The 14,804-nt window shown below is 42.0% G+C and overlaps 1 protein-coding gene across 1 annotated transcript in view; it reads right to left on the bottom strand.

The window, feature by feature from the left end:
* Positions 1–14,804, bottom strand: part of KIF6 (kinesin family member 6) — a 141,599-nt gene that overhangs the window by 94,559 nt on the left and 32,236 nt on the right. Inside the window, exons 7-10 of the mRNA XM_082214819.1 lie at positions 14,400–14,606; positions 11,631–11,774; positions 10,742–10,828; positions 10,420–10,523 (exon numbers count right to left, since the gene is read on the bottom strand). Of these exons, the coding sequence (XP_082070945.1) occupies positions 10,420–10,523; positions 10,742–10,828; positions 11,631–11,774; positions 14,400–14,606 (542 nt within the window). The remainder of the gene's footprint in view (positions 1–10,419; positions 10,524–10,741; positions 10,829–11,630; positions 11,775–14,399; positions 14,607–14,804) is intronic.

The raw sequence follows: 14,804 nt of genomic DNA, 5'->3' as shown, positions 1-14,804 counted from the left end.
GGTCTTCAAACAAAAATACCTAAAACTGGAGTTCAATGGCAAGGGAGTGTAAAAGTACTGTATGTGATAATTCAAGTATATGTATGCAATGATCCTTCACAACAGGAATAATTTAGTGAGAGCACAACTGGCTTATCATTGCAGAATAAAGGGTAAAGGGACCCCTGACCATTAGGTCCAGTCGCGGGCGACTCTGGGGTTGCGGCGCTCATCTCGCTTTATTGGCCGAGGGAGCCAGCGTTCAGCTTCCAGGTCATGTGGCCAGCATGACTAAGCAACTTCTGGCAAACCAGAGTAGCGCACGGCCGTTTACCTTCCTGTCAGAGCAGTACCTATTTATCTACTTGTACTTTGACGTGCTTTCGAACTGCTAGGTCGGCAGGAGCAGGGACCGAGCAAAGGGAGCTAACCCCATCGTGGGGATTCGAACTGCTGACCTTCTGATCGACAAGCCCTAGGCTCTGTGGTTTAACCTGTACAGTGGTGCCTCGCAAGACGAAATTAATTCGTTCCGCAAGTTTTTTCTTCTTGCGAGTTTTTCGTCTTGCGATGCACGGTTTCCCATAGGAATGCATTGACAATCAAGTAATGCGTTCCTATGGAAACCGCCTTCAGACCAGGTCCGGGGACAGTGTGTCCCCCGACCTCTTCTGAAGGCTGGGGGGGACAAGGGCTTTTCTTCCCACCCCCAGCATTTTAAAAAAACCCGGGACAGCGGAGGACTTCTCCGCTGTCCGGGGCGATCTTAAAATGCTGGCGGGCGGCATTTTAAAATCCCCCGGGACAGCGGAGGACTTCTCCGCTGTCCGGGGCGATGTAAAAGCCCCTGGGAAGGCAGGCAGGGGGGACAAAGACTTTTGGCCCCCGCCCGCCTTCAGAAGAGGTCCTGGACCTCTTCTGAAGGCGGGCGGGGGGCGAAAGTCTCCCCCCCCGCCTGCCTTCAAAAGCCGTCCGGGACAGGGGAGAAAGGCACTGCCTTTCTCCGCTCTCCTGGGAAGGCAGGCAGGGGGGAGCAAAGACTTTTGCCCCCCGCCTGCCTTCAGAAGAGGTCCTGGACCTCTTCTGAAGGCGGGCGGGGGGCGAAAGTCTTCCCCCCCGCCTGCCTTCAAAAGCCGTCCGGGACAGGGGAGAAAGGCGCTGCCTTTCTCCGCTCTCCCGGGAAGGCAGGCAGGGGGGAGCAAAGACTTTCGTCCCCCGCCCGCCTTCAGAAGAGGTCCTGGACCTCTTCTGAAGGCGGGCGGGGGGCGAAAGTCTCCCCCCGCCTGCCTTCAAAAGCCGTCCGGGACAGGGGAGAAAGGCGCTGCCTTTCTCCGCTCTCCTGGGAAGGCAGGCAGGGGGGAGCAAAGACTTTCGGCCCCCGCCCGCCTTCAGAAGAGGTCCTGGACCTCTTCTGAAAGCTGGAGGGGGGGGAAGGCTTTGCTCCCCACCACCAGCATTTAAAAGAGGTCCCCGGAGATTTCCCTATGGGCTTTCGTCTTGCGAAGCAAGCCCATAGGGAAATTCGTCTTGCGAAGCGCCTCCAAAACAGAAAACCCTTTCGTCTTGCGGGTTTTCCGTCTTGCGAGGCATTCGTCTTGCGGGGTACCACTGTATAAGCGACTTCTACAGTTGAGAAGTGAAATGTATGCAGAATGAACACAGTGAGCCTTCACAGCAGCACTGATTTGATTAACACCTTAGCATTCTACAAGGAAAACGACAATCAATGCAGCAAGAAGGACTAATGGGGAATATTCTTATAAGAGGGGACTGACAGATGTGTCCAAAATACAAAACTCTATTGATGGACCATATTTATGAAGATGCTGTATTAATTTAAGCAAGTTATATTTCTAGGTCACCACTTCAATAAATTGCATCACTGAGTCTCTGGCCTTTAAAAGTTGTACAGATGCTAATCATTATGTGGTATAAACATTTTTAAAAACAGAGGCCAATGGATGCTTTTTAGCCACATGAGATAATTGTATAATGCCCCAGGTCCTGATTTCCTCCCTCGCTGAGTCCCAAATTTTCAAGTAACAAAAGCTGCATATCCTTTTTCTTAATACATGTTTAAATTACTTCTAAGCAAATGCCTGCATATAAACCACTGTGTACTGAAGTGGGGGGAAATGATTGTTATTATTACTCCCATTAGCCCCATCCAGCATGGCAAATGGAAGTCAACATTCAAATATTCTACAGCAAGACTGTTGGTACAGATAGCTGCTGGCACATAACTCTGATACTTAAAAGCTTGCATTTGCTACCCTTATACTACTAAGCCAAGTTTAAGGTTCTTGTATTAACAACGCCCTAAACAGCTTGAATCCAGGATATTTTAAGTACCACTTGATAGTGGGAATCCGTTGTTTGTTGTCTCCCACAGTTCAGACGCATGGCTTGCATCCTCCACCAGTGAGCACCCAATTCTGTGGAATTACATGTTGGCTGAGATCAGATACTGGTGTCTTAGTAAATATATTTTTTTCTAATTTCAGAAGGCATTTGAAGTGAGTGCTTCTAATCTTACAGTTAAAAGGTAAAGGTACCCCTGACAGTTAGGCCAGACGTGGACGACTCTGGAGTTGCACACTCATCTCGCTCTATAGGCCAAGGGAGCCGGCATTTGTCCATAGACAGCTTCCAGGTCATGTGGCCAGCATGACTAAGCATAGCTTTCAACTTTCAGATTTGAAAATAAGGGATCAGCAGCCTCACCTGTCTCGGGGACAGTCTATGGGATATCTAACAATCTGGGATAGCAGCGGGAAGCAGTGGGAAACGGCGCTGGAATAAGGGACTTTCCCGCCAAAAAAGGGAAGGTTGACAGCTATGTGACTAAGCTGCTTCTGGTGAACCACAGCAGCACACGGAAATGCCGTTTACCTTCCCGCCGGAGCAGTACCTATTTATCTACTTGTTCTTTTTGGCATGCTTTAGAACTGCTAGGTGGGCAGGAGCTGGGACCGAGCAATGGGAGTTCACCCCATTGCAGGGATTTGAACGCCAACTTTCTGATCGGCAAGCCCTAGGCTCTGTGGTTTAGACCACAGTGCCACCCGCGTCCCATAATCTTACAGTTAATTATAACTAATTTTATGATGTATGCTGCATTTCTATTGCACCCTGCTTAGAAACCATGGTATTAAGCAGTATATACATTATTTAAATGAATGACTGAATGAACGAACAAACAAAATGTATTGTAACATTTAGTGCAATAATAAACTGTTAAAGACTGGAAGGTATACAGGTGTCAATCTTAGTGATGAGGCTGAACATCCTATTTTCAGTCAACGACCAACAGATGCTGTTCATCTTTTCCTTAACATGTCCAAGAAAAACAAGTTCCTATAGTGTACAAACGATACAATTTCCATTCAAATAAAACCTTCTATGGAAGCACACAATGAAGCCAGGTTCAAAATTTGGGGTTATATATATAGATATATATGAATGAAAAATGGTTCCACTATTTCATTACACATAGCAGGTCAGATGAGCAACTACCAAAGAACAGAACCAGATAAAACTATCTGTGTTTTAATTGGTCATTATTCTGCAAGCCCTCTGCTGAATGTTCTACAAAAGAGATAGACCTTTGTAATGTGGCAGAAGCCAAGCAAATCTTTCTTGTGTTGCCATAACTGATGAGACCATGAGTGTTGAAGTATTCTTTTCCTGCAATTAGTTGGAGGTGGAATTAAAACTAAGGTTCCATTAAAATATAGTGATATATTAAGTAACACTCCCTTTCCCCTTCCTATCCTTTTAGAATTTCTATTTTCAGTGAAAGTTCCATTCAGCAAAGATCTCTGGCACTTCAAATAAATGTTACTGTATGCAAGTTCAGTTGTTTTATTGCTTCCTACTGATTCCAGCTGTGGAATTAGTGAATAATTTCTCCTTAAATAGACACTCTTGGAATTGCCGCATGTCAGCTATTTTCCCTATGTGGCGAGTGGAAGAATAATTCATTCATCTTTTAATTATTATGATCTAGAGTAGCAAACAGTATTATAAATCATGCTATCTTAAAAATAAAAGGAACAAAACAAGAGGAAAGCAGTAAGTAAACACTTACTCCCTATTACAGAAAAAAAAACCAAACATGACACAGGGTGTTTTCCAGAAAGGCCTTTCAAGGGAAAACTATTCAGTCACATCCCAGCTGCTATCAACATGAAGCAATAAAACTGGCTGAACCTGCAAAGAGGAAGTGTTCCATTTAAAGGTATGGGAGGGGTGCAGAAAAGCTTGGGATCGACAGTTTAGAAAGAACTACATAGAATTATAGAAGTGTAGAGTTGGAAGGGATCATGAGGATCATCTAGTCCAAACCCCTGGAAAGCAGGAATCCAGATGACCTCTAGAAAATGAGTACCCAAAAGATGTCAATTCCATAGAAAAAGCAAGGTGTGGGAAATGTAGAGAAGGGCATATAATTTGTATCCCTACTGCAGCACTGGGATGGGTGGAGATACTTAAACCATAGGATAGCGATCAAAGAATTCATATAGGTATAAACAGGTTGTGAGAGTCCTTGAAATATCCTAACTGGAGACTATTTAGGACCTTATTGGTCAAAAAGCAACCCATGAATTGGGGTAGAATTGAACTGGTAAGCAGTGAATCATAGAACTATAGAGCTGGAAGGTACCCTGAGGGTCATCTAGTCTAACTCTCTGCAATAATCTAGCATAGTGGTTAGAGTGCTGGATCCAGGTTCAAATTCTCATTCAAGCATAAATCTCACTGGGTGACTTGCTGCCAGTCATTCTCTCTCAGTCTTATCTCTCTCAGGGTAAAATCTAGAAGGGGAAAAATCCGATATGCTGTCTTGAGCTGCTTGCAGGAAAAAAGGGTAAGATATAAATTTGATACATAAAAGAAAGATAATGTTTAAATCAGTCTGTTATGTACCCTCCTAATCATATTTTCAGATACCACATTACCTACTAGGTTTACAGTCCAATGCCTGAAGCAGATGCATTGCTGTATGAATTTGTAGGACTATTTCTATTCTGTTTGACAATATAAAAGTAGTAAGGTAAAGATATTAATAAACTAAAGTGCTAAGCCAGCACTTGTAATCTGTGCCTTAAAGTGTTCCAACTGGCATGGATTCTGGAAGCGTGGGTGCTATGGAACACAGCAGTTTTGATTTGAAATCCTGACTTTCTGGGCAAAGTTAAGTTGCTAGTGAGCTCATCTGGCGGAAGAACTTATACCAACATTGTCCAAACAAAAAAAGGCCTCTCCCTTTACTTCTGGCATGCTCCTCGTAAAATATAAAAAGGAGAAAGATTCCATTTAAATCCAGCGTTAAAAACCCTATAATACAGAAGCCTCTAAGTATACAGTACTATCTCCTTTAGAGAGGATGCATGTTGCTATTTAGTCTACTTTTTTTTTCAAATGTGCGCAGATGCTGGCAACTATTACTAAACAAGAAACACCAGTTTAAATGAACATTTATAGATCAGTTTCATATTAAGAAAGCCTGACAACAGCATCCAATGGCAGTAATTCAAAATCTGAAAGTTTGTTTAAACTCAATACAATAGATTTTCAAAATAAACAGCAGCATTTTGAAGTACACAAAACTATATACCCAAGGTTGTAAGTATCTATATTTTCTTTAAACTTACTTTAAAGTAAATCCCATTGAAAAGTGTAACTTATTTACTAGGAAATATGCACAAGACTTAGCTGCAAAACTGAATACACTTAGCAGTCTATGCCACTTAATTCAGCACGGTGCACATAATATAATAATCAAAGCAGAAACTGAAGGTTAGATTTTTCCAAAGAAGTTGCAACTTTATTTACAAGACTGCTTATTTATGTTTTGTGCGTGAATCAATTCACTAAAAACAATCTGAACATTTGGTTTTCATTTCATTGCAAATGTCATGAAAGAAAAAAATAAACAGGTGGACTTAGTTGAATGGACATTATCAGGGATAGGCAGGGTCTGAAGGGTGGGCAGAGGAGGTGGGGGTATGGGAGGATAATCTGGGGAAGGGGTCATTGATTTGTGGGGATCTGTACCACCCATGATGCAGGGAGAAGAGGAAGAGGCTGGGCAGTCAGAGATGGGAAAAGAGGAGGCAGGGAAAGAGTTGCAGGAAGGTGCAGAGGTGGAAAACACAGTCCCAGTTACAGTCTCTACCGTCCCCTCCTCCAGGGACAAGGAAGGGCTTAAGGCAACAGGAGCAGCTGGAGATGCTGCGCAGGACAAGCCGCTGGTTGCTTGCACACACTATATCAGAAGAGGGGGTTAAAATGTGCTGAAAGAAGCATGATGTGCTGTTACTCCAACTGTCTACCCAATAAGGCTCACTGGTGCCATCATTATATAGCTTTAGGTGCCAAGCAAAGACTTTCCTCTATAACCAGACTAAGCATTCAGCCTGCTAGGCAGAATGAACCCCACTCTCCTCCTCCTGCGTATTGTTCTGTGCGTTCTTCCAACTCCCTAATCATTTGCAGGGGGAGCATAGGAGGAGGGGGGAGTCCCACTGCAGAAGTGGGAGTCCTTGCACAGGGCTTTCACTGATAGGTCTCATTAGATGAATCCTGCCCTTTGTATCTCATTCTTTCTCAGGATGATATACACTGAGCTTATTCTATTCTATCTAGTCTTGTGCTGAGGGTTAGGCTTTGCAGTAGTGGCTGGCTTCATGTAAGGCCACCTAGCAACTTTCACTGTTGACAAGGAAATGAACACAGACCTCTTCAGTTTGACTCTCTGAGCCACTTACTATTCAAAACAAATTGTTCCCCTGGAAGCAATTATTGCTAGACCCATTATTGTTTTAAATATATGCCTCTGATGTTTAGTGTGCACACCTGAAGCGTGAATCCAGCAATGTTTGCACATGCAAGTACACTGGCTAATGTGGAAAACTGACTGAGTGCACATTCGTGGATTTGTTTCTCTGTAAGATGTGATGCAATCCCTATGTATCCTTAATAAATAGGAACCATGCAAATTGCTATTACCCTGTATACAATGTATCAGTTCTACATTATGCAATAAACATTTCCTTTTCTTGTAAAATTATATAGTCATCTGAATCAATTCAACATTAAAAAGATGAAAATCTGTTGTATGTCATTTTGCTGTCACCAATTATAAGTAAGTAATTGAACAAAGCAAAACTATAGCTCTGTGGCTTTTCTGTGGGTTCCAGGTAAGTGCTTCTGATTCAGCTTCTCCTATCTGCTTGATTTGTTCCTATTTTTACTGGCTGTCTTCCAAAGAGACTACCTGACCTCAACTCCTGCCTCATTCTTGCTGGTTTTCCAGATCAGCTTGTGCTTCCTTATTCAGAACTAAATTCCCAGCAACAGACTCAACTTGGCTCCTTGACCAGTAGACTGGTTGTACATGTCAGCCTCTAACAAGTTCCTGTTCTCCTGGATCATGTTCTGAGTATATTTAAATCTAAATTTAATTTAGCTCCTCAGTCTGAGTCAAAAATGTGATACAGTTGCAATTTAGGCAAATGACGTTTGCATGAATAACACCAGTGTATGCAGCACCAAGGAAATAATTCTGCTGCTCTATTTACCACAGGTTACACCTGCTAACATACCATGTCCAGCTTAGATCACCACATAATAATCAGGATAACAGTAAGTTAGAATAATTCAGAGGAGACCAATAATATAAAACTGGCATAGAAACTATGAACAATTGAGAAAGATAAGGGGCTTTCTCATACATCAGATTTAGATTGCCTTTGAACCTCTCTCACACAGTTTATGATAGCATCTGTTGTTTGTACATCAGAGGAGAACCACTGCCAGTCAATGCCAAAAAAGTGAATCATTTGAACCCATTGTTCAAGGTAGCTTCCTATGTTCCTAGGAGGAATGAAAGAGGCATTCGTAATGCAAATAAGCATTCTTGCCAATGTAGACTTTATATTCACATCACAAACTCAACTGAAACAACAGTTCCTTTATGACTCCTACATGATAATGCCCTAAGGGTACAAATACAGAGCTACAAATACCTAAAAGGATGACGAAAAGGAATGAAGCATTAAGAAATTTTTCCTAACTGCTGGTCAGTGGAAGAGATTGTCCAGAAACATTATGAAATCTTATTTCCTGGAGGTTTTAATAAAAGACAGTGTAGTGTTCATCGGCCCTGTGCAGATATAATGCTCTGAATTCCTTAACCATAATTCAGCAGTTAGGAGAAGGTTGTGGGATCACACACAGACAATGTGTTTTATCCTGATATTTCTTCAGAGGGATCTGGAATCTGATATAAGTATATCAAGGCCAACCATGTTTCCCTCAGTCCCAAATGGGTAATGTATAACATGGCCTCTTTGGATCCACTTGTGTGGTGGCTGGTATCTGAAGTGCTGGAACACATACTGAGTGATCCAGATGACTTTAAGCGCATGAAACAAATTTGCCTGAAACTTTTATACTCCTATTTTTATATATAGATGCAAATTTAGACTGCTTTTCAGAGGGGAGAAAACAAAGAATGGCTCATGCGTGTATGGCATGCTAACAGGATTTTCTGGACCCAGTGCACTGTAAGTGGATTGAGTCCTCCACTCCACCCCCCCCCCAGACAGTTGGCAAGAACTGCATCATATGTATGGATTGCAACTGAAGCAAGTCCTGTACAACATGACACTCCTCCTCCCCCCCCACCTCTCTCCCCACCACCCCTTCACTACCCTATCCAGCTGTTCTAGCATAGGCAGTGGTTCTGGCCAGCAACAAGGTTCTAGTGGTGTATGTGTGCTAAGCACAGAGTCCAGAGACACCATATAACCTTATGCTAGTATCAGTTAAGAATCCAGGAAGCAAAGTCAGATCAAGAAAAGTCAAGTGCCATCAAGGCATGGTCAGACAAAGCAGAGAGTAGGTTCCAATAAGTGCAAAGCAGAAGTTATGATCTAAAGGAAAACAGGCAAGGTGGGTAGCACTCTGGATAGCTCCAAAGAGTGCCTAGGCTGGAAGTCATACAAAGTAGACGTGAATACTGCTCCAACAACCAGCAAACCCACACTGAGTCTCAAATAGGACTACAGCTTCCTCTGAGGAGCTAATCCCACCCATGATTAGTGAAGTGCCTTATTCTTAAATGGCCCAGCCTATTGTAGAAGCTACTGACTCCAGCAGTTTGATGGAGGCTGGGCTTCCACCATGATTTCTGAGCTGGAGTCCTCAGAGTCTGAAGAAGGCAATATGGCCTCTTCAGGATGGAGAGGTATTGGTATCAAGGGGCCTTTCGGTGCTGAGACCTCTGAGGAAGCAATGACAGCAAAGACTGGTTCAGGGGGCAAATCTTCCTCCTAGTCCAAGTTGTCCTCTGAATCCCCAGCAACTTCCCTCAGAGATAGGGACTCAGAGCCCTGGGTCATGATATCAGCCATTATCTGGGCAAATTAAGATGAGGGGTGGTGGCTGTGGGTCTCATTGACACTATGATTTGCAATGTGCTCAGCCACCCTTTAAGCACAGAGTTGATTTAAAAAGTTATGCTTTAAAAAGAGAGGAGGGACAGGAGATCCAGGACCCTAACAAAAGCCCTCCTGATTCCCCTATGAGGACTAAGTCAGCTGTTCGCTTGCTTAAGAAAAGCTTTGCAGCCTGCTATCTTGGATCTACAGTTTTAGGTCTACTAATTCACGTGTTTCACAAACACAGCCAAGCACATTCTGCTTATATAAAGTAGAACCACAATACTAAACATCTGGGCATAGCATAATTTATACATTCAAGCTGACTTTGGGCCACAAGAAATTAGCTCTGTAGCACTTCTCAATACAAAGAGCATTTCTTGAACAATTGTTAAGATTTGAGCATTACAATACTAAATTACTCCTAAACCCCAACAGAAATCTCACGCCACCACCCACGGAAGAACTAAATTGCAGGAATTCACAGTTACAATTATTCAGCCCTTTCCTTCCTCCTCGCAGAGAAAGGAGTACAGCTGTGTACCTTGCAAGATCATCCTTATCTCATCCCCTTTGCTTGCTCCTCTTCCCACCAGTCCAAGAGATGTGCATGCTGGGCATCCACTAGTTCTCCTTCCCCTGGCAACTAGATATCAAACCTGCAACCACCCAGAATTCCAGATGTGTGCCATGGAGGCTCTCAGGTGAGTTTACTTTAGGGTTCCCCCTAACGATTCGCCATAAGCAGCACAACACCCCCAATCTTCACATTCCCATAACTGCTTTCCATGACAAGCAATCTAATCTGACACTTTCTGTTGTTTATAACCCTAATTTGAAATGTATTACTTGGAAATTAGGTCTATGGAAATCTGTGGCATATATTAGCATTTAAAATCAATGTGCTAAGAATTGAACTGATTCTTACTATTCCACTTACTAAAACATTTCAAAGTAAGAGGAGAAAAAAGAAGCAAGACCAAAATATTACTGTTGTAGCTCTTCCTCTGTCAGTTCTTCTTGCCTTTGTTCCCCAGTCACCATGGCCAGTTCATTTCTTAGGTCCTGAACTTCCTTCTTTAGTCGTGCTATTATCTGCAACAATGAAACAGGTGCCACTTATTGGCTGAATTTAAAGTTATGATTAAGAACTTTGTTGGGAATCCTCTCTCATCTTGTATAATTTTTCATGCTTTTATTTTGTCAAACATGAAGTGGATGACAGACTGAACCTTTCAAAACCGCACTGATTTCTTAAATTAATTTGAATTCCTGAAAAATGCTAGGTATAAATAACAACCAAAATTCCTTACCAGTCTGGGGTCAATTTCTTCATTTAGAATGGCTTCATTCTTAATAAGGGCAACTCGCTGAGCAAATCTACAAGTCGATATTGATTCCTAAATGTAAAAAAAATCTTCTTAACATGCAATTATGGACAAGTAAGTGTGCTATATAATTAATAAACTAAATCAGCAATCTTTAAAACCAGGCTTCCTCAAACTCGGCCCTCCAGATGTTTTTGGCCTTCAATTCCCTTGATCCCTAGCTAGCAGGACCAGTCATCAGGAATGATGGGAATTGTAGTCTCAAAACATCTGGAGAGCTGAGTTTGAGGACACCTGTTTAAAACAGACAACAGTCTTCAAATTCAATGTTCACAGAATAGCAGCAAAATAAACACTTGAAGTTCTCCAGTCTCTGAAATCGAAACTGAAGATGGAACTAAATAGTGTCAAACATATTTGGCAAAATGCAGCAGAAGACACCAATACAAGTGATTTTCAGCATCTGCGTCTGCACAGACGCAATTTCCGGTGCCACGGAAGTGAGTCCCCGCGCCACACTGCGCCAGTTTAGCGCAGTGCGTGGGGACTCGCCAAGCAGGCAGCTTGGTTCGGGGGTGGCTTGTGGGCCGGTTAAATGACCCCCGTGGGCTGCTTGTGGCCCATGGGCCTTAGGTTGCCTACCCCTGCCCTAAGCCGTTGTATGGCTTAGTGTTGCATGAGAACCAGCTTAATATAGGGTTCAAAATATAGGGTTTACCAACTACTCTGGCAGTGTCACATCACTTCGCCAACTAGGGTTTAGGGTAGAATTAAATCTGTCAGCTTATAAAAGATATCTGAATGAAATTAAATGGATAAATTTAACATACTAACTCTTGGACAGTAAATTATAATAAAAACTGAGAGGACATACATCTATGTTCCTTTTGTCTATTGAGAGTGTCGCAATCATTGTGGTCATACAGTTTCCTCCTAGGCTGTCTCTTAGCACCGAGGTCATCATAGAATTCCTGTAGGGAATATGAGACCTATTCTTCTCCGACAGAGCAATGATTACCTGCAATAAGAACAGAAATGGAAACTCTTAAAACTCTGGATTTGCTCTTGAATATTTGGACAAGTCACTCTAATACTGGAAACGCTTACTTTAAAACTGAGAATTTTACCGACTATAACAGTGGCATACATTAGCAAATGTCAGACACTTTGGCTCATCAAGACTCACTCCAGTAGTGGATCAGCATAGACACTATTACAGTGGTACCATCTGTGACACTATTAATTTATTAGTTTTTTTTTACCCTGCATTTTGACACCAAAGGAGCAGCCCAGGCCTACAGATCACTTAAACAATAGCATTAGTATACCAGCCAAAGAAAAACCTTGAACTTTCCTGCAGTGACTCTTTGTAAAGTCACAGAAATGGCACAGGATCGACAAGGAGCTGCCAGTGTGGTGCCTTCCATATGTTGCTGGCTTTCTAGTCCAATAATTCCTGGCCATTGGTCACACTTGCTGGGGCTAATGGAAGATGAAGTCCAACAATATCTGGGGGGCACCATACTGGCTATCCCTTGGCTAGATCACGGAACTGCTAGAGCTTTGAAGCATTGCCCATTTCTCCCTTGCTTCGGCCAACATTTTTTGTTTCAATTGCCTCAGTGAATGAGCGGGATGAGTTCCCTCTGAATGGTGCATGAACCGATTTCTGATTTTATTTTTTTCCTTTGTGGCCTCTGTGTAGTCCTACAGAAAGGACATGGTGCTGTTACCCAACAGTAGAATCTCCAGGACTGGGAAATACTTTGCACTACTGCCTTGCTCATATCAGATCCTTTCCCCACAACATGCACTGTATAATGTTTGACAAAGGTTAGTAGAGAGGACTACATAGAAACTGGCGGACATCTGGCATTAAGACCCTTTTATCTAATGCTACTGAAGATGCTTGAGCACATGGAATTGTAGAAAACACTTGGATTTGCACATGACATTGTCACCTCATTGCTGGATAACAGACGCAGACTGTAGTTATGATCCACCAAGAAACTGTCCAAGAAAAAGCAGGGAGTCCCTTGTTTTCCACTGCAAAGCAGTATTTAAGTAAGAGGTGTATTGTAAATCAAAATTAAGAGCACTTTTAATATTCAATAAGCACAAAATATGCTGTTTCAAGTTTACACTTAGTGATTTCAAAGTTCAGTTTTAAGCAGGTTATAGCATTTATCTTCAAGTCACTGTTAAGTGCCAAATCTTAACTCATCAATCAAAGGAGGTACTTAAAATGCGCTATAAACTGCAACCATCAACATCAGTTTTTTATCTGGTTTGATCTTCAGTTTCTTTGCCTTCACCTCGGTCCATCACACACTCCAGACACTACACTTATGTTGCAGCTGTCTAAAAATGAGATATGCTGGTAGAATCATTAGGCTTGGGGATGTTTATTCAACATGTGGTTAGCCCAAAAGCAACAATTTGGCTACAGAAGGCAAAGTAAACTTTTTGCAAAGATTTCTCAGTTATAGTTATAGTAAATCTAAATGTTCTACTTTAAATTCCCATATGCTGAAGGGGGGAAAGGTGTTAGGCACACAGTTAAACAAACACATTGTCCAATTCTTTCAGTTCTGACAACTTTTCTCCTTGAATGTCTGACATATACTCAGTTTCTGTTGCTTACAAATATGTTAAAGAAACTTTCAGGGAGAGAACACTGTGTTTATGAGCACTCCAAAATCAACAAAAGCCTTCCATTGCTATTAGTATTCACAGGGCTATGAAACAATACTCCATAGTGAAATCTGTAAAAAAACAAAAAACTGTAGTCTGGCAGGTGTGATGCTTTTCTCTTTTAGCAGAACACTAGGGCTAATGGATAATGTTTTTGAAATTATTTTAATACAGTAGCAATAAAGTCACAGTAGTAATAATTTATCCACAGGTTATTAATACAACACTCATGTGCTTCTAGGTAGAGATCCTAGAGTTGAAGACCAAAGAAAAAGTGTAGAGTATCATAATAGGGAAGGATTAGTACAGTGGTACCTTGGTTTACAAACTTAATCCGTTCTGGAAGTCTGTTCTTAAACCAAGGTGTTCTTAAACCAAGGCATGCTTTCCCATAGCAGTGGGAGACTCAATTGACAAATGGAACACACTCAACATGTTCTGCTTCCAAGGCAAAGTTCACAAACCAAAACACCTACTTCCGGGTTTGCAGTGTTCTTAATCCAAGTTGTTCATAAACTAAGCTGTTCTTAAACCAAGGTACCACTGTAGTAAACACGTGAAATGCTAAGGCAGAAAAGTGTATATATTGGTTGTATAATTCAATAGCTGGGATAAAATCCACAATGGCTTTGTTAGGCTTTCCATGAAATACACCTGCCTTTCTTTGGTCACGGAACACAAAACATTACTACATACTGCATTTCAACAGCTGCCATTGAAATTGTGTTTAAGAAGGAAGTTCTATTAAAAGGTACAGTGCAGTAAAATGGCATAAGGAAAATTGTGTTCTCCATGCTATTACCTCAAATAAACTACGCTGGGAGACATTATACTCCTTCTCTGAATCAAATGATTAGCCATAATGCCAAGTGAAATGGAACATGAACATTCTAAAAGCAAACTACTACAACAAACTAATAGCAAAATGAAGAACTGACGTCAGCCATACCTGTTCCAAGTAATGTAATGACAGATTGATATATTTGGCTTCTGTCAGCAACTGGCCTCCAACTCCAGTCTTTGCAACACGCTCTGAACCAGCCAGATCCACTAAATGTAGTTTGGAGCGTCGAATGGTTGCAGAACCTGGTTCTTTGCTTGAGATGTGAATGGTGAAAATACAATGTGAACGAGTGGAGGCTTGATTCATTGGAGTCTGTGAGACAAAGAATTTAATAAAACTCAGCTGCAGCCAACTGAAATGCTTACAAAGAAAGGGGGAGAGATATCTCCTGACCATATATAAAATATAAATGTGACTAAGTTAAAAACACAGGTCAAGAAGACGCATTCAAACACATTATGAACACAGAAATCTGTTGGATCAGACCCAGGTTCCATCAAGTCTAGCTTT

The sequence above is a fragment of the Podarcis vaucheri genome (genome assembly GCF_965113315.1).
Source record: "Podarcis vaucheri genome assembly, chromosome: 3".
NCBI classification, from domain to species: domain Eukaryota; kingdom Metazoa; phylum Chordata; class Lepidosauria; order Squamata; family Lacertidae; genus Podarcis; species Podarcis vaucheri.
Note: the sequence above shows the minus strand (reverse complement) of the source record. Positions and strands in the feature narration are given on the sequence as shown.